This window comes from Cucumis sativus, chromosome 5 (genome assembly GCF_000004075.3).
Source record: "Cucumis sativus cultivar 9930 chromosome 5, Cucumber_9930_V3, whole genome shotgun sequence".
In the NCBI taxonomy this organism is placed as follows: Eukaryota; Viridiplantae; Streptophyta; class Magnoliopsida; order Cucurbitales; family Cucurbitaceae; genus Cucumis; species Cucumis sativus.
Window position 1 is genome coordinate 3670605 of NC_026659.2, and position 19771 is coordinate 3690375.

The following is a 19771-nucleotide window of genomic DNA, read 5'->3' on the forward strand; positions in this document are numbered from 1 at the left end:
TAAAATTAGTTTTTATATAATCTATTAACACGCTCTTTTTTTTATAACATTTACAAACAAAGTTAAACCCTAATGAATCCGTCCATCAATAGCATTTTGTCATCTTCAAATTTTATTTAAAATGTAAATAAAAATGATAAGAATTAGAAATGCAGAAACATATAAAATAAAAGGAAAATATATGTTGGTAAGAAAATAAAAAAGAGAATTTATGAGTGGGAAGAGAAACAACGTAAGAAGAGAAATGAAAGGAAGTATGAATTTGCGTGCATACAAATTACAACCTCTGTGCTTCTCTCGTTTTGGTAAAATCAATGCCCCAAAGAGAAAAATTAATTACTTTTCTTATATTGGTTTCCTACTCCTAAGTCATGGGGATGTGTTCGTTTATTCACTCAACAAAACACACAAGCGTTCTTAGACCGTACAATTTCCTGCGTCAATGACCAATCAAAATAAGACAGCACAGATGCTCAATGACTCACTCCACCAATGGGCGGTGACCGTCACGTGGACCCCTCGTGGGGCGTGCCCACTTTCTTCCCTTCACCCATCACCTTTCACTTATACACCTTTCCCTCATCAATTTTCATTATTGTTATTATTGTTATTCTTTTTACCTATATCATAATTTTAATTTTTACCCCCCCATTTATTTGCATCTACTGTTTTTTCTTTTACTTTTTTTTTTGTTTCTTCTCCCTATAACCACGTTTTTTTTAGTGTGTTTGAAAATAATGGAAGAATAAAACTACTGTGGTTGCGATGACAAAAGATTGTTAGGGGTAAATCTATCCAGGTAGATTGATATTGAAGAGTTTTGTGGATATAGGAGATTGGATGGAGGTGTTATGAGGAGGCTTGATGATAGTTCATTTGCATGGTCGTGAGAGAGTGTAGATTGTAGAGGTAAGGTCATAGGACCTATAGAAGACTTTAATTGGACACTAGAGAATATTGGATGATTTATGATAGACCTCAAAAAGACTCACAATTTACATGGAGGATCCATAGAGTCCTAGAAATAATCATACGGAGAATCTTAAAAGACTTTGATAGAACCTAAGGTAGACATATATAGAATGTACATGGAGGATCCATGTAGTAATACTTAGTCGTTAGTGGTACCAAAGAGGACCCTATGAGTCACATGAATTTTCGTTACGATACACATGTAGAAGACTTGGTTGTCCTATGGTTGATCTTGAAGCGCTAATTGAGTCACCTAATTTGCAAGACTCATAGAAGATGTCAAAGTGTTTAAGCTTGAAACCATCTTGATTCTTAACGGACAATTCACAAATGTACATGACTTATTATATCTTTTTAACCCCTCGAGGGTAAATGACTTTTCTCAATGGTTCATTTGTCCATTCAAGATATGTAATGAACACCAAAGTCTCTTCTATAAATATACTTACTCACAATAAAAGTTTTGAAGGAAATATAAGGACTTGTTCAAAATTAAAATGTTAAAGCAAGTTAGTCTCACTTTATATCAAAAGTTGAATGGTCGTGGAGATTCCTTGAGTTGGTATGTTATTCGATTGGACTTCTTAACTTGCTTGTATTGCATCCTTCATATTTTTCTTAAAATGATATTTTTGGTCCTTAAATTTTAAATAATACATGCATTTAGTTCAGGTTTGTTTGTCATGAAATGTATGCTCGTTTGATCCATCAAAAGATACATTTTTAGTCCCTTAATTTTTTAAAATATGTTTTAAAAGCCCGATATCAACTTTTTTAAAAAATAGCAAATACAATAAAGTTTATTAGTGATCAGTAATAAACAACAGTTTTATGATCTATCAATGATAGATCGATATTTGTTACATAGTTTATTAGTTATAGACTCTAATCATTGATATAATTAAACGGCTACATCTACCATAAAAATTGCTATATATTTATATTAATGTATTTGCAACTATCACGTTTCAAAACTATCAAAAGCTTTGGTTTTTAGAGCCTTGGAAGCTTCTCCCTTTCTTTTCTTTTGGGTTTGGGCTTGATTGTCTTTTAGGCCGAAACAATAAAATTTGGGCTTGGGCTTACCTTTTCCTAGTCCAATTTTCCTTTTAGGACACAAGACTGACGTATTTGGAATTGAAAGACTAATATTTTCATATCAACTTTATATTAAAATTAATAAAAATCATGTGTTACATAGAAAACAAAAAATGCCACAACAAGAAGAACCCCCTTAAGTCTATTTTTTAAAAGTTAGAGAATAAAATCGTATATTTCGAAACCTCAAAACGAAAAACCCGTTCTGAAGAGTTTAGACATTTAAAATGAGATAACTATGTAAAAGCTTGAAAACAAAGCCCCAAATGGTTTCTTGTTCTTCGCCACTTTTTGAAACTTTATAATTTTTCCTATCACCTTTACCTCATCATTCAAAATTATAATACCAAAAAGTGAGAGAGAGACATAAAAGCCTTAGAAGGGAAAAAGTCGAGACTGAATGTTATTACAAAACTGGAGAGGACATAGAGATGGGGAGTTGCCGACGAGGAGGTCTAGATGGAATGAGCTTCAAATGTATTTGTGGACGTGTGGATGAGAGTGAGAAAGAGAGAAAGAGATCGAGAGTGAAAGACTCAATCGACAAACATGAGTTTCTCTTGGATTATTTATAAATATAGTAAAATGCATATTTACAAGCGATAAACAAAGACGGACTACCTATAGTTGACTATCACAAATATATTGTAATATTTTGTTATATTTGTAAATGTTTTATCATTTAATTAAAATAATTTAAAAAAATTCTTGAATTGGTTTATCTACTCTTTCAAGTTCGTAAGTAATTGCTAGATATTAATGACTTATATATCTATGGTTCAAACATCAAATCACACCCATAAGATATATCACTTCAACCTAAATAGTTATAGTGTGACAAAAGATATGATTGTCCGTTTAAACATGAATCTCTTTCTAGCTAGATCATGAATTTTCATATTTACATACGTATATACAAAAAGATATACCGCTTCAACTCGAACAGTATATAGTAGAGAAAAAATGGTTGTTTGTTCAAACACATCTCTACCATTGAGTTGCTGCCATATTTCAGTTTTTCAAATACAGTTAGTTGTGAGGATTTGTTTTTCAGTATCACCATTTTCAAAAAAATACTTACCTTAGTTTCTAAGTTATCTAAACCATGTCCTCATGATTGTACATGATCGTCCTTAGTTTCTAAGTAAAATTCTTCGGGAATAGGTTTAATCAACTTGTGGAGTATTCAAACTTAAGAGTGATTGTCAAAAGCCAATTCAGACCTAATACTCATTGTCTTATAATTCATAAATCAAATTTGAATTGAAAGTTTTAGCGTTTGAAAATGTTGGGTTTAGAAACTCCAAGGAAATCCCATGTAAATTGCATATAATACAAAGTAATCAGTATAACTTTGCTTATTTTTATCCTCAACTACGGTCTGTTTGCATGTATAAGTGGATGAAAGTTTCATAATCTAAATGTACCTTAACCGTTGAATAATAATAAACTAAACTTGTAATAAATCTGTGGAACTAAACAGATCTCAATTGATTAAAGTATATGCGTCAAAATAAGAGATCATCTAGCCATAATAATAAAAAAAGAAAAACTTGGAAACATACCAAGAATATTCACACGTCATTTGATTTTGTACCATAATTTCTCTGTATTCATCACAACAGCAGCTTCTGATTTCTATCAAAGGTTCCAAGAATTTATTATAACTTCAAAGAATGTAAAGGGAAGAATCAAAATCATGAACTAAAGCACTTCAATAATGGTTCTTTGATTAAGAGCAGTGTATCTCCATCTCTCTTTCTCAACAAAATCAGCATCCAAAAACTGAGCAACAAAACTCCAAAGCTTATAAACATCTTCAAAATTTGTCAAAAACCCAAGAGCAGCTGTTACCACACTAATCCCTAAATTCCCTTTACTTTTCTTCATGTTCTTCTCATCTTTTCCAAATTCTTTCCTCTCGAGAACTTTCCCTTTCTCCTCTCCGTACTTATCTGAAAAACAAATGTTATGTAAAAATCCGTAGCTTAGTGAAATATTGCTTCTATCAGCAAGCTTTTGTACAAGAACAGGCTCAACTTTCTCCCCTTTCCAATCAAACACATTGAAAGCTAAAGCTGGTCCTCTATCAAATTTCACTTTTGGGCCATAGATTTTGACTAAACAAACCCCTTGTGAATTGGGATGTTTGAGTTTTAACAATGAACTCACTAGCCAATTGATTAAACATCTTGCTCTTGTTGATATCAAAACCAAGCCTAATGAATCCACTTGATCTAAGCCTTTGCATTTTGTCTCATATCGATTTGAAACTATCTCAATTTCTGAAACATTTGATCTTGATTTACCTTCTTCGTCCATTTCAGGAAAATTCGTTGTTGTTGTTTTTGAAATTTGATGAGAGATTGGACCTGAAAATGAGCTTGTTGATGGAACCATTTGTTGTTGTTGAAACTCAAGATCTATGTCAGTTCCTGATGAATCTTCATTTAGCTGCAACAACTTATCAGCAGGAACAAGATTAACAATCCCAACATTAGATGATGAAGAATTGGTTTCAAGAATTGAAATGACAGATTTTTTCACTAGAAGACATCCAAATCCAGAGGGGTTTTCACCAAAAACTTTATAGAAAGAAGAAACAAGAAAATCAGGACGGAACAACGACAGTCCGAAGCAATCCATATCTTTTGGCCCTAAAGCACAAGCATCCACAAGAACATGCCACCGATTTTCCTGTGCTATACTCATCCACAAATAAGGATAACGAGCTCCAGTAATTCTGGAATGTAACGGGAAAACGAAAAGGCCCTTTTTAGTTTTCTTCTTCTTGTTCTTACTTACAATCATCTCCTTCAATTTCCTTGAATTTATCCTCAATCTTGGCCAGGAAAATTCAGCCGACATGGTTGTAGCTCCCCTGTTTTGAGAGCTACTAACCATGGCTTCCACTGCTTCGCTTTCGTAATCATAAACAGTTAAAACCTTGTTGCTGGTTTGAAATGGGTATGATTCTGCTAAGAGTTTGAAAGCAGAGGTTCGATTTGCAGTGAAAATCATGGCATAATCGGACTCGGAAACGTTGAGGAATCTGAATATTCTTCGTTTAATGGCGGATTCTAGGTCAGAATCGAGGCCATTTTCGAGTAGGCGAGATTTGAGATTGCCGGTACGGTAAGAAACGCCGAAGAAAGGGAAATTTAGGTTGGAAGAAGGGAATGGGTTTGAATGTTTTTGGAATTGATGATAAGAGAAGAGGCCGATGCCGATGTAATCGAGACAAATGTGGTTTGAGAGATTGAGATGGTAATATTGTCTGTTTCTGATCGCATCGATTTCTTGGGTTTGACTGTACTGAGGGAAGGCAGCGAGAAAGAGGGAGAGAGCCTGCGGCGGCGACGGAAGGCATTCTGGATTTGTGAAGGTGGTGTTTGGGAAGACGCCGGCGCTGGCTTTTGCAGCGAAGTCACGGCGGGAAGCGGCAGAGGTGCGAGGAGTGGCGGTAGTTGAGGGTTGGGAGGATGGGAAGTTGAGGAGTGGAGTTGGGCAACAGCTGCTTCCGCCGCCACTGCCTCCACCACATGCGGCGGAGATCTCTGTCAGGCACGGCGACGGCATCTCTGTTTTCTTCTTAAGATACTCTGTTTTTCTTTCTTAGGCTGTTGTCTTTGCTTCCAAATTCCAATTAAATTGGGTGTTGCTTAATATACTTTGGGTTTGACCAAAAGTTTCCACCTTTATTTTCTTTTACTTTATTAATTTTTTATGTTGAATTATTGTTTATTCTCTTCTCATTTATGCTTTAGATTTCTTTTTTTTTTTTTTTAAATACTTTTTAACAACTAATATAAAATTTACGAGGTCTTATCGACTTAAGTTTATCGAACTACACCATTAGTCCCTACGTTCTTTGTATATCATATGTAATGGACTTGTCCATGTCTATAATATCATCTACCTCTAACTTGAAGAGGTTAAGCACCTCTTCTTTCATTCAACAACCATTCAACTCTCACACGGTTCAATTCCATCACCCATAAGTGTATTGTATCAATAGTAACGTATCTACACTTATTTCATATAATTTATTCTAAGTCTTACGTATTTATTTTTCTACAAAGTTTCATATAAGTTACATTAATCTATTTATGACTAATGAAATGAAATGAGAAATCAAACATTATAATAGTACAAGTTCATGTCAATTAAATTATACTCGTTTAGTAAGCTTACATTAACTTATAACTCTATTCCATAACCCTAATAAGTTTATATTTTTCCACATTAGAATAAAAATGTATTTAAATGTCTTTTTATAATATTATTTAAAAAACTAGTTGATTTTAGTTTAGTAGATACACATTTAAGAAATAAAAAGTATAGAACAAATTTGTTCACATTGAAAAGGTCCCCTAATCTCATCAGCTTTGATATATATCATTGATCTAGGAAGTTTGACCTTTTATTAATACTAAAATTTAATTTAATGACCATTTCTACTCTAAAAAATTAAATGAATAAAATAAACTCTTTCATAGACCACTAAATTTGACTATATAAATTATTTTGCACTTTGCTTTATCCTATATCCTATATTAAACCTTTTAAGTTCGTAATAACAAAATTTGAAAACTAAAAAAAAAAGAGTACGATTTACTTTTTTTTTAGAATTTGACTGAAAATCAAATGATTGTATTTAAAAAAATGTTTAATTTTAAAAAACTAGAATAACAGAATAAAATTTATTCTTACCAACCAAAGTCTAATTTTTTTTTGTTGAAAATCAAGTAAGATAGGGGTGGCTAAGGTTGGAATGAATAGGTCAGAGAGGGAATTGATTTTTTTTTCCCCTAAATTCACACTTAATACTCAAGAAAGTAATTTTAAAATACAATTTTTTTGCACATCAATGTCATGAACTTTTCTTTTAAAAAAAAAATTCAAGTCAATTATAACGTTATTAAATAATGTTTAGAGACACAAATGATAATGGTGAAATCAAAACTTTTGAAAAGTGGATCAAAATTTTCAATTTTATTCTCTATGATACATTTTTCTACATAATTTGGGAAAATTTTCACCAAATAACTTTGAATATTTTCTTCTTTCAATAAAAAGAAAAAGAAAAGCCATTTCTTAGCTGAATCTTAGTATGTAAGAAACAAGAACTTTAATTTGAAGTTAAATCATGATGAGGAAATTTTGGAGTTGAAGACATTGAAAATAGGGTTTGAATAGATGTTGATGAAAAAGGGAGAAAAATTCGAGAATTTTTTTTATACAACGAGAACCTCGAGTGAAAAATTCCTTTCTTTAGTCTCACATTATCATCATGTTTTAAAAAATTAACCGAAATTTGTTTTTGTATACTACGAAAATGATATATTTTTCTTATTCATTTTAAAAATTTGCTTTCATGAGTATTTATGGACCTCACGTTAACGTTAACAAATCTCACTCTAAGCTGTAGTTCATGGAGTCCACTAGTATTTATAAAAGTAAATTTATTATATAAAATGAATAGAGTATGTCATTCACCAAAGTGAGTTTAGCTTGGCAGTAACTGAAGTAACCTTTCATTATAAAGGTAGAAAGTTCGATTCTAATTCTCAAACACTTTCTATATTATGGAAATGTGGAAATTCTTTTTTTTATTTATTTATTCCATTACTGATATTGATGCATATATATTTACAAAATATAGAAAAATTTTAGATTCTACAAATTAAACTGATAGTAATCTTGTATCAGTATCATCAACGTCGATATTTGAAAAGGAAATAATGGGATTGTTAGTATAAAAAAAATATGGCGTGGAAGAAGTGATTTTATGGGGGAAGTGAGTGTTAGCATAACATACGGCTTTTGAGAAAAAGACAATAGCAACAAATAGTGGACTCTATAAAAGTGGTTTCATATTGGCCGGCACCATTCATTGCTTACCCAAAAGAAAATAAAAGAAAAGTGTTTCTTGGAATGCTTCCTTACCTACTCAATAACACAAAATTAAAGCTTAAATTAACATTTTTAATTCATCTATTTTGGATTTAATTCTACTTCTTTTTTCTCTAAAAATATAACCAAATTAATTTTAAAAATATTTTCAATATTATTATTTCTCAAATAATATATTTACTCCTTAAAACAATTTTATTTTTACTTTCAACAAATTTAAATTTTAGTTTATCAAAGTTATTCAATGACGGTTGAATTTGTAATCAAATCCTAAGAAAAACAAAGTCTTTTTTTCTTTTTTGTCAAAAAGTAAACTAAGCTTGATTTTTTAAACACGAGTAGAAAAAAATGGATGATTAGATAATAAAAATAATAAATCTATCTTCATCTATTTGCTCAAGTTTTCTTTGTTAGTAGATAATTTAAAATGGTATTATTATAATAAGTGGTTTCAAGTCATGTGTTTAAACTCATCTAGACAACTTTAAAGTACTCCAAATACAAAAATTTTAAACTCGAACGAAACAACATTGTTCCAAACTTAAACAATTTGAAGTCTAATAACTCAATTCCAATTTCAAAATGTTCCTATTTCTTAAATTTTAACCTTTTGTGAGACGAAGTGAAACTCTTAATGCATAAAATGATTACTTCCAAAGTTTAATATATATATATATATATATCCTAGACTTGTTCACAAAGAAAAGGAGAAGGAGAAACTCTATTATTTTATGTTGGTGGGGAACTCTCTTTTGGGATTAAAAAAAAAAAAGGAAATTCACATTTCTCAATTCTTTGACATATAAAGGTGTCAAGACTTAAAATATATACAAATATATAAAAATATGTGTTTGGAGAAATAATGAAAAAAAGTATGATAATAGAGCTCATATCACTACATTTTCGAAATTGCAAAAATAGTAAATTTAAAAACGTATAACCATTTGATAACCTACAGATAGCCTTATGATATTATTAATTACTTGTCATATTTGAATTATCATCTGATACAGTTTTTCTAAGAATATTATATAGATCTATCATCTGTGTCTATCACAACCTAAATAATAGTAGTCTATTCGTGGGTTGTCGTAAATAAAGTATAAAAAATTTCTATATTTGTGTAAAATATAACTTTTGGTTAATTTTTACATATTTGAAAACAGCCAACAATTTTTTGTTATTGCTACAAACTTTTCTAGATGATTAAAGTTTAATAATTTTTTAAAAATCAATATTGAACTAATAGAAAAGGTCTCCACATTACATTATAACAATTGGAGTACTCTATGTGGAGTTGAACACAATGTGGAAAATTTGTTCATAAATCATACCCATCTCCAGCTGCATTATATATTGTTGTAAATGTGAATTATATCATTGATCACTTCTCATTTGAGCTGTTAACCTCACAAGGACCTAAACTCTACAATATAAACATATATCTATATATAATTTGTCATTTCTCTAAATGGTTTTATTCAAATATTTAAGTTTATGAATCAACAATTTTATAGTTTAAAATGAGAACATAATATTGTTTTCTAATTTCTAGTTATATAAATTCAATTCAGTCTCTATATAGTCAATCAATATATATATATATACTATGCATGATCACATCCTATTAGTAATTTAATGTTTAAATGTTTCTTTCAAGTTTCAAGTTGTTTACTATTTAAATGTTATTTGGTTTAGTTCTTTTTTAACAATTTTGTTATTTGAATGAGATTTAAGTAAATATTTTCTTTTTATACTTTTCTTAACAACATAATTATGAATGAAATTATTCTAATAGTTTCAAATTGACCAAAGTTTCAATACAAGCCAAATTCAAAGTGACTATTTGATAAATTTTGTGTAAACTTCATTCAACAGTTTTGAATGCTCAAATAAGATAAACATTGCCTTAACATCTCGAACTAACTGGAATCGATAAAATATATGAAAAGAAACTTGACAATATGTCTTATGTAAATAACAATGAGGATAACGAAAATTCACTTATTTACACGATGGTATGCTATTTTCTACTTTAGGTGTACACTATATGCTTTTGGATTCATACCATCCAAATGGTCAATCACTGATGGGGATATAATTGTTCACAACTATATATATATATATATACCCATACCGATGATCATTATCTTCTCCTAACTAATTACTGATGGGGATATAATTGTTCACAACTATATATATATATATATACCCATACCGATGATCATTATCTTCTCCTAACTAATTAGTGACCTTTGCTTGCACTTCCTAATAATTTTTCCCAGTCTCAAACTCCCCTCATTCCTCCACTTTTGACCGTTTGTGAGAGCTTGTTTTTATTTAATGTCGTGATATTTCAATCTACTCGACTTGATAAGTTTACTCTCCAATCCAAATCCACTTGATTTGATAGAGCTCTACTTTCTTACCATATTCCAAACCCTTTTTGTCTCATCCCACAAGACTCACTACTTTTGTTCAAAATAATCAACGATCTCACTCACACGTATAGGTTTAGATCACCTTAGTTATGATATTAATTAATGGACAAGAACAACAAAGCCTCTACCTATCTCCACATCGTACAATTAGCCCACTGATATATATACCATGATCATAATTCTTTTACTTGTGATACCATAACAAACGTTTCACACCAAAGAAGATAATTGTTCACATTTATAAACCCAACCATAATCATATTATTCTTTTTTAAAATTAAGATCGTTCTTTTTCCAACCAAAAATTCGTTTACACTTCTAACCAGTGGTAGAATAGTAATTACAACTTATAGATTACGTACAGAATACAAGAGTAGAATGTTTGAAGATTGAAGTATATATTAGTATTTTGTTATTGGCAGTGTATTTTTCCATTAGTGAGGAATGAAAAGTCAAGATCTAAAGAAAAGAGATGTTGAAAAAAACATAATGAAAAATGATTGTCCTTGAGAAAATGATGAAAAAGCAAAAGTTGCATCTGCACACACACAACACACAACACACCACCATAATTTATGATATTCAAAAAAGTGAAAAACAACAAAATAAAATTATATTATAATGCCTATTTTTCAAAAAGGAAAGATAGAAAAAGAAAAAGAAGAAATTCTTTGACTATCATTCCAATCATTGCTTAACCTTGTTCATCTTTATCAAACCTTACTTTTAATTCATTACAAAAATCCCCCATAAATTACGATTTCATTTTATAATTGTTTTAGTCTTCACTTTTAAATAAAAAATTATTGTAAATAATAAAACTTTCAAAAACATTTACATAATAAAAATTTAGAAAGTAAAGGAGACTTAGTTATTTCTATAAAATTTAATATTTTATTTTTCATATAAATAAACTTATAAACTTAAAAATTATTTGAAGAGTACCAATCACATCAATCTTGATATCTCTTTTCTTTTTCCAGTATTACCCTTCTCTATGGTAAGAAATGTATATAGAGAGTTAATCATGGCCCCTAGAATGATCATAACTTGGATGATGCCCAAGAAAGATTAAGAATGCAAGAAAGTGCCCAAAAAGTATAGGAAATTCCCTTGTAGTTATAAGTTTCTCCCCAAAGCTCCACGAGCATAATAAGAAAAAGGGAAGATAGTTATGATAGAAAATTTTTAGTACTACAACGATACTTGCTATTTTCATTGATAATTTGATTAGTTAAAGTTGATTATGATTATACTAATTTTCATTACGAAGTGATAAATGTCCTCGTTTTCAACAATAAACTAATTTATTTTTTTCATACTCGCATGGTATTAGAAATTTTTTCTATAGAGAACTTAAATGACCCTTCGTTTGATGCTCGCCCATACTTTCCGTGTTAAATTTATATCTAATAACTATGCAAGTTTTAAAAAATTTAGCAATTTATTAAACGTAAAATGGATAACTCAAATAACTTATTAAACACGTGAGAATAAAGGGACATATCTTTATACATAATAATGATATAATAGTTAGCAAACACGTCTTTACATATAAACATTCGTATGAGCTAGAATAATAATTATAAACTATGGTAAAAACTAAAAAGAAAAAATAAGAACAAACGGACGTATCTTTATACGTAAGAAGTTAATCACTAAGCTATAGCAGTTCATAGGGCAACTCTCCTTTGGCAAGTTATATAGGAAATGATATAAATATAATAAATATATGTACACATATATATATATGTATTGTGATGAATAATTTAAAAGCCAAGAACCTGCCAAGAAAGAGATTGCCCTAAGACTGATTTGCTTATTTGAAGAACCATCCTTTCACTAGAAGCCATTTGAAACCCTAAACCTTTCACAAGCTTTTATATGCACACTTACTCTGACTTTGAGATAAAGAGAATAAAAACCCTCTGGAGCAAAGGCATATGCTTGAGGGTTTATGCTATGGATATTCATTTTAAAAAATATATATATTTATCTTTGCTTGTTTTGTTGATGTTTTGTGTGATGCTCTGAGTTCAAGAGTGTTTCCCTTGAAAGCTTGCTGTCCTATGTGTTATGCTTTATGCCTTAACTCCGTGTAGTTGGGTCCCTAGCTCCTTGTTATTTAATATAGATGTCTTTCAGAAAAGAAATTAATAGAAAAGTATACCCATATGATCAAGGAACCTTCCATGTTACGTATCCTCCACTATATCCATATACTTTCAAGTATTCTTTTCCTAATGTGGAGTATTGATCAGAGATTCCTTCTTAGCAATCTTAAGGGAAGGAAAAAGGATAGGAAGAAATTGTCAATTTTAGAGTTAAAGACCTCATGTTGGTGAGTTTAATTTAGGTGAAAATGAGTATAAGTTGAGTTTGTATTTTTCCTCTTTTTGTTTCTAATAATCTTTTATATGCTTCAAATTAACTTACGACCAAGATTTTCTTAGTTTTAACTTTTTAATGGTAGGTATACATTAATTTTATTCTTCTTTTACTTAATTTGATGATGTATTTTTTAAAATTCTAATTGATCATCGATTAAATTCAACATAGCTATTACTGTAGTTTTAGAAAAAACAATAGCTTAAAATTTCACAAACTATAAATTTGACTACACTTACTCAGGTTTGCAAGATATGTTTGCAATAATGACCAAGAATTCAAATTTAGCAACAAGCTTATACAGTGGCTAAAAATACAATTTCATAGACAAACTAATTGCAATATCACTATATTAAACAAATAGGTACATACAATGATGAGCTTTATATAATTAACTTAATCATAGAATCACACTAATATTTAAACGTTAGATTTTACTAGAGCACCGTCAGTTTGTGACTAAAACCATTTACCAAGTGGCTATACCACGTGTATATAGTGATGCGCCTAATTTACACATTGTTAATATTTTTGGATTTGTGAAAATGAACATAGATCATTAATTAAGATAGTTCTAATAGTTGATCAAATCTATATATATATATTTTGGATTTGTATATTTTTCAAAATTGCAATAATGATGGTTTTTCAGGGTATGTTGGTCCTTTTAAGTTGTATATAGTTAGAGAAACTTGTATCAAATGATAAAAACATTTAAAAAAACAATTTATGACATCATTTTTTTTATATTACGAATATGGTAAAATTAGTGATATCAGACAGCTATCAAACGGTAATCATAAGGCTATCAAATGATCATCATTTTTAAATTTGCTACTTTTACAAATTTAGAAAATTTCATGACATGAACTTTATTATCGTAATTTCTCTTGCTATTTTTGCAAAAGTCCTTACTTTCCCGCTACAAGTTTGATTGCATTAGTTTATATTTTTTGTTGAGCTTGCTACCATGCTTAAGCTATATATATATATAACATATTAAAGTTTAAATAAGTTTTCCCTAACACACCATATAACACATCCACTATGTTAGTTTGCCATCTTTATATGCTATTTACATCTTTTTATCTCAGAGTTTAGAAGAAGTGTGGTGTATAAATTCTTTAACTCTAGAGAGGCACTTCTATTATGTATTCTGAATTATATTTCTAATACATTGGTTCTTCTTCAATTCTATGAATGTAGCTAACACACTGTTAGTGAACCATGTAAATCTATGCGTTAATTTTTATTATTATTTTATGTTTTTTTGTTTTCTTTATAATTCATTGATTTTCTTAACTATTTGAATTTGTAATTCTATTTTTGAGTTGGACATATTTGAATGAACAATTTAAATCATCGTTCTCTAAATCACGAGAGCATAGGTCTAAACTAGTGAAAATAATTATGCTTAACTAGGTTAACATTGATACTGAGTTTTGTTGGACTCTTTATATCTTTGAACAAATCTAATTAAGCTACACAATTAAACGTGCAACAAACACCCAAACTAATTATTCAAAAAAAAATCCAACATTTGACGATTGATTGTCACAACCAACTTTCGAACCCACTTATGCAACAAAACTGATCTAATGGCTAACTCTAACAAAGACCACCTCCAACTCTCAATCTTGGTGAAATGACCACCTCTTGATTAACTTCAACGACTACTTCTGGCAGCCAACTTCAATGATTGTCTCTAATGTGTGACATCCAACAACAACTTTATTGATCACTCCAGCAACCAGAGTTCATTGTAGTTCATAGTCTTCTTCTATAATAAAAGCACTTTGATTATATCAAAACAAACAAACTTAAATGTGAAAACGCTTCTTTTGGAGAATATATATGTGTATATATAACAAATGAATGCTTTTTTAGATAATTTTTATAAAGGCATTGAAATAAAAATGAAAAAAAAAAATTGCCTAATCAAATCCAAATGTCCTCTAATGCAACTTGTTTGCAAGAGTCTCTTCAAAAATTTTATGGGAAAAAAATGTCATTCATAAAATTAAACCAAAGGCTAAAAAACTATTTCAAGGGTTCTTCTATAACAATTTATATATTTTAATTCAATTGATATAATATATAGTTTATTATAGTATATTCAAGCTTTTCTTCAATAAACATTGTTTGATGAACCATTTTTTTTAATAATCGTTTATTTACGTTTGACGTGTCACTGTTAGATATACATTTGTGTTTTATATGCATGGAGTTAGAGATGTTGGTTGCCTTTTCATCTGATCTTACGTATTTGGTGCATATCAACCTTGTTTAATTTTCACCATTTCCATACCCATCTCTTACCTAAAAGAAACCTTGAAATTTTTAAGTATATATATATTACTGAGCTTTAGTTATATAGTATTTTCAATTTAGTCTCTGTAGATTTTCTTTTCTTTTTTTTTTTGTTTGCCATACACACACACTATTTTACCATCCTATTCGAATAATAGGGCATGGGGATGGGCATGAATGGAAACTAAAATATGTAGAGTTTTTGTTGGAACAGCTACGCTTAAATGAAAATTTCAGCACTGACAGAAACTTTGAATCTGCAGATCAAGAACTGAGCAATAGAACAGACGGACAGCTGCAAAGAAAAAGTGAGGACAAAACGTGCTAAAAGGACTTGTATTGGGTTGTGAGAGCAACTTTCACTCTAACAAGCCTTTAAAATAAGTAAGGATGATGTTGATAAGTCGTAGGGAGACGTCGGGATCTGAATTCAAATCCTACCTGAAATGTTACAGTTATATTTGAAAAAGTAGCGAAAATCATTCGAACAAGAATATTACTACAACCACGATCATATACTTTTTAATACCTTCCAGGCGTTCTCCCCTTGTGATTGGATGCCCCATTAATAAGGCCATAAGGACACATAGGGATTAATCTCGATACAAAATTAAGCCAAAAGCAGTCACAGGGCAGCCCCATCGGGCTAAGTTTATGGAATTAACCTTAAAATTTCAAATAATCAAGACCTTATATAGTAATCATTTGATTTTGATTTTTTAGTTTTTGAAATTAAAGTCTATAGTATTGTATTCCACGTTTAAATTTATTGCTTTGCTATCTACTTTTACCAAGATTTAACTTTCAAATTAAAAGAAAAAAATTGAAAACTTGTTTTTGTTTCTTTGACAAAGACAAAACCAATTATTATACAAACTGCTGTAAGAAAAAGGAAAAGAAAAATGACTTAATTTGAAACAATTAAAAAAAAAAAAAAAACTTAAGGGTTACCAAAGTAATTCCAAAGCCATGCCCAACATGGGGCTGCCCTACAACTGATTTGCTCACTGAACCCACCACTTCTTCCCTTTCTTGGTTTCTCACTTCACCCACTTCCTCTTCATTCATGAGCTAAGGTTTTTATAAGTGCCAATTTGTGTCTGTGTATCACTGTTTACATTTAAACACTGCTGCTGTCTAGTAATCAAACTGTTCGCTTAAGCTTTAAGCAATTTTGGGTATCTTTTTTGTTACCCAAGGCAAAAAGAAAAAAAAAGTTGGATTCTTATGCTTTAAATCATAGTCGAGGTCGTTGTCGTGATGATATCACATGAATTAGATACTATATAATAGATTCGAAACCCATTGTATCTTTGAGTGCAAACACTTTTAGTGTATGCTATGACTGCTTTTAGTTTAACCTAAAGTTGAGGTTGGTTTGGTCTATTAGATAGATTGGTCATGTCAATCAATTTTGGATCATGCTTATTAGTAAGAACGGATACATTTCATGAATTGAGTTTATCAATATGGAGTGAAGTTGTTTAGTTGTAGGAACTTCAATATAAAAAATTAAAAAGTCATGAAATTAATTTTTTTAGTCGTGGAGCCTACAGTAGATTTAGACGTGTCTTAAGACTTCAATAGTGTTACATCGAAAAATTATGTGATTATTTCCTCTCTTTTTACAAGTTGAGAGAGAGAATCCATTCCAAACAATATATTAGTGTTACATTGGAAAATTATATGTAATTATTTCCTCTCTTTTCACAAGTTGAGAGAATCCAAACCAAACAATGTATTCTTCCATGATATGATTATAAAGGTGACTAAAGATTTTGTTGTATTTGAATTATAATGTGTTTGTGCATGCATTTATGGACAAATAAACAATGAATCAACCAAAAAAGAATTCAAAATTGTTCAATTTCAAAAAATTTCTTCCTTAGGCCACCTACGACTATGTAGAACTAAAACCAAATAGAATATAAGCTCAAACCTCGAAAACGAAAAACTCATTTTATCATTTTTATAATCAATCATCCATTTGAATTACACTTAAAATGCCATATTTTTTATATGTCAAAATAAATGTTTGATTGATCCATTTGATTTGTTAGAGTACGAAGATATGAGATGGAGATGGAGTTCATATTGATACGGCATATGAAACCAACTTAAAGTTGTTTTCTCGTTTGATATATATAGCATTAATTGATCCAACTTAAATGTTATCTGAAGTGTTTGCAATTATTAATGAACATATAACGTATGGTATGTTTGACGGTAATTTTGAAATGACGAAAATCACTTTTCTAATTGTATTATGAGTGGAGAATGCAAAAAGTTGTAACCATTACGTCATACTTCACAAGCTAACCAAGCCATAGCCAATGGGTCTTTGCAGCAGAAGTTAGAAACTTTTGATCCCTTCAGTAAAAATTAATTCAAAAGCAACTTTACTTTGCCTTACCCAGAAAATTAGAGAAATTATTTAAGGACCTCTAATTTGTTACTAAAAGTAACTACAAAAATCATGGATACAAAACCAAGTGAGTTTGTAGTCCATTTAAAATAGAAAACAATGCACTATATTGAGTTATGTTGTCCTAGTTAGATTTAACTTGAATCTAATTCATGGTTTAGATTAGTTATACTTTTTTTTCCTAGTCTCTGAGATGGTTTTATCTCCAAGAAATTACATGATAATCATTAAGAGGAAAAGAAACTGCAGCAAATGCTATTTTCTTTAACTTTTCCAGAGCACTATCTAATCCAAAGATAATTTAATCAGCAGTATTTTAGAGCATTAGCAATCAAGATTAGTGCTGCTAAATATCTCATCTTAGTCAAATCATGTCGATTGTCTATGAAATCAAATACAGCAGAATGAACATTAATGGATCAGCCGAAGTTCAGAATTTACCTTGTATTCATGGCCAGCACCCAAATCTGTATCTGCTGTTGTACAATATTTTAAAGGCACAAAGACTGTTAGGACTAGTGATTCGAATTACTAATCTCTTAATTGGTTAAAGTGTATATACCTAAACCAGTTAACTGCTCATCTAAAAATTGTTAACTATGCTTGAATTGGTCTGTTGAGTGGAAGTTAGAAATATCATTAGACATAGGAAGGGTGCAGTTACATCAACTAGATGTTTTGTTATCAGGGGTAGCCACATTACAGTAACCTCATTCAATAATTTTAATTCTATAGTTCCCATAGAAAACCAAATATATATATATATGCACAAGTACAACATTTATCACATAACAGTTTTGTGGAAAGAAGCAGTTCAATCAAACAATTCTCCACTGTCAGGGATGCATTAAACTCTTAAAACCCATCAATTACATTCAAATATGTTACTATATTCAATTTGAGGGTGAATAGAACATTTAATTCTTCAATGTAAACCGTATGTTGAAAATATACAGAAGAAAAAAGAGGGGAAGGGGAAAAAAGTTCATAAAAGAATTAGAACAAGCTGTAAAGATATAGAGTAAAACCAAAATTATTGCTCAAAGAACTTTACAAATGTAAATGCTGTAGCTACCACCAGAATGGTTTCATCACGTGCTGTTAACTAGCAAGTTTGAAAGCATCAATGAAAAGACCATAAGTGAATCCCATTTTGAAGTTGTTCAGTAGAGCAATGGGGAAAGTTACCTTTGGTCGACTGTAATAAAATCGAGTAACATACTCGGTAAGGAGAACGCATACCACAGCAGCTATAACATCATTTACTCCTAAAGCGCCAAATGACAATGAGATAGTCTGTGCCACATAAAAGCCACCCAACAATGAGATTCCTCCAAAAAGAGCCCTCCTTGAAGGACTTCGAAAGTAATTTCTCGAGAGCTCAGGCACGAGTCTAATGATATCAACTAACCTACGAGGACCTCCGGTATCTTGCACAGCTTTGACACGAAAGCTACGAGGAGGGGAAGGTCGTGACTTAACCATATCATATCTCCAATATGAAGGATTCATTTTAGGAGTAAATCCATAATTTAAGAGGCTAGTATGGACTAAACTTGCAGATTGTGCCATTCAAGGTTTCACTTCCTATACAACTGGATAAAATGTTGAGAACCTGATATCATTAAAGAGCATTTTGCTTAAACTGATGAGACACTAATACATAGAACACAAAGGCTAAAATTTGGCAATGTTGTTAAGAGAAAAAAAAATGACCCAAGACTACCCACAAAGCTAATTATCATTAAACGGGGCATATAATCATTATAAATCGAGCAACGCCTGGAATCTGAAAGGGGTTTTGAATGCAAAAACAGAAAATTGGAGTTCTAATTTGACAATGAACAATGATAACAATAAGCAGCAAACACATAGATATTCAATTTCAAGAAACAATACCCAGCTTCCCACTAAACTTCAGCTGAATAAATATAACAAAAAGGTTTAAATCTGAATAAAATTCATCTTAGAATTGAAAAATTGAGGAACCCATAACAGAAATGAAAGAAAAATAGGAGAAACTTAAGGAAAATGAATACCTAGAATTCGGTTCCCAGGTTCCGCTTTGGGAGTGAGGAGCAAGAGAAAACTTCCGGTTGACCGAGCAAAAGAGAATCACCAATTTGGAAATTGTGATTACAAAATTTAACGAAATTACTATTTTGTCCCCCGAAAAATAATTTTGGGACAGTTTCAAACAAAAATAATTTACATCACAAAT

At 30.4% G+C, this 19771-nt stretch overlaps 2 protein-coding genes and 1 long non-coding RNA gene across 3 annotated transcripts; all 3 read right to left on the reverse strand.

Annotated features, from left to right (window-relative positions):
• Positions 1-3510: 3510 nt before the first annotated feature.
• On the reverse strand, positions 3511-5787 carry LOC101212077 (molybdenum cofactor sulfurase). Its single transcript, XM_004143595.3, has one exon. The coding sequence runs from the start codon at positions 5647-5649 to the stop codon at positions 3775-3777; it is 1875 nt and encodes a 624-aa protein (XP_004143643.1). The 5' UTR covers positions 5650-5787; the 3' UTR covers positions 3511-3774.
• Positions 5788-14214: 8427 nt separating this feature from the next.
• LOC105435454 lies at positions 14215-16233 on the reverse strand. The gene is made up of 2 exons (XR_004216448.1): positions 15655-16233; positions 14215-15566 (listed from the first exon to the last, which is right to left on the reverse strand). It is a non-coding gene; the product is annotated as an uncharacterized LOC105435454 (long non-coding RNA).
• A 2130-nt stretch (positions 16234-18363) lies between these two features.
• On the reverse strand, positions 18364-19701 carry LOC101211835 (uncharacterized protein ycf20). The gene is made up of 2 exons (XM_004143594.3): positions 19590-19701; positions 18364-19165 (listed from the first exon to the last, which is right to left on the reverse strand). Exon 2 carries the CDS (start codon positions 19120-19122, stop codon positions 18652-18654), a length of 471 nt encoding a protein of 156 aa, XP_004143642.1. The 5' UTR covers positions 19123-19165; positions 19590-19701; the 3' UTR covers positions 18364-18651.
• Positions 19702-19771: the final 70 nt, after the last annotated feature.

What these genes read in the sequence shown, in the direction of transcription:
- LOC101212077 (XM_004143595.3), bottom strand. Translation starts at nt 5,649, where the DNA reads ATGCCGTCGCCGTGCCTGACAGAGATCTCCGCCGCATGTGGTGGAGGC.
- LOC101211835 (XM_004143594.3), bottom strand. Translation starts at nt 19,122, where the DNA reads ATGGCACAATCTGCAAGTTTAGTCCATACTAGCCTCTTAAATTATGGA.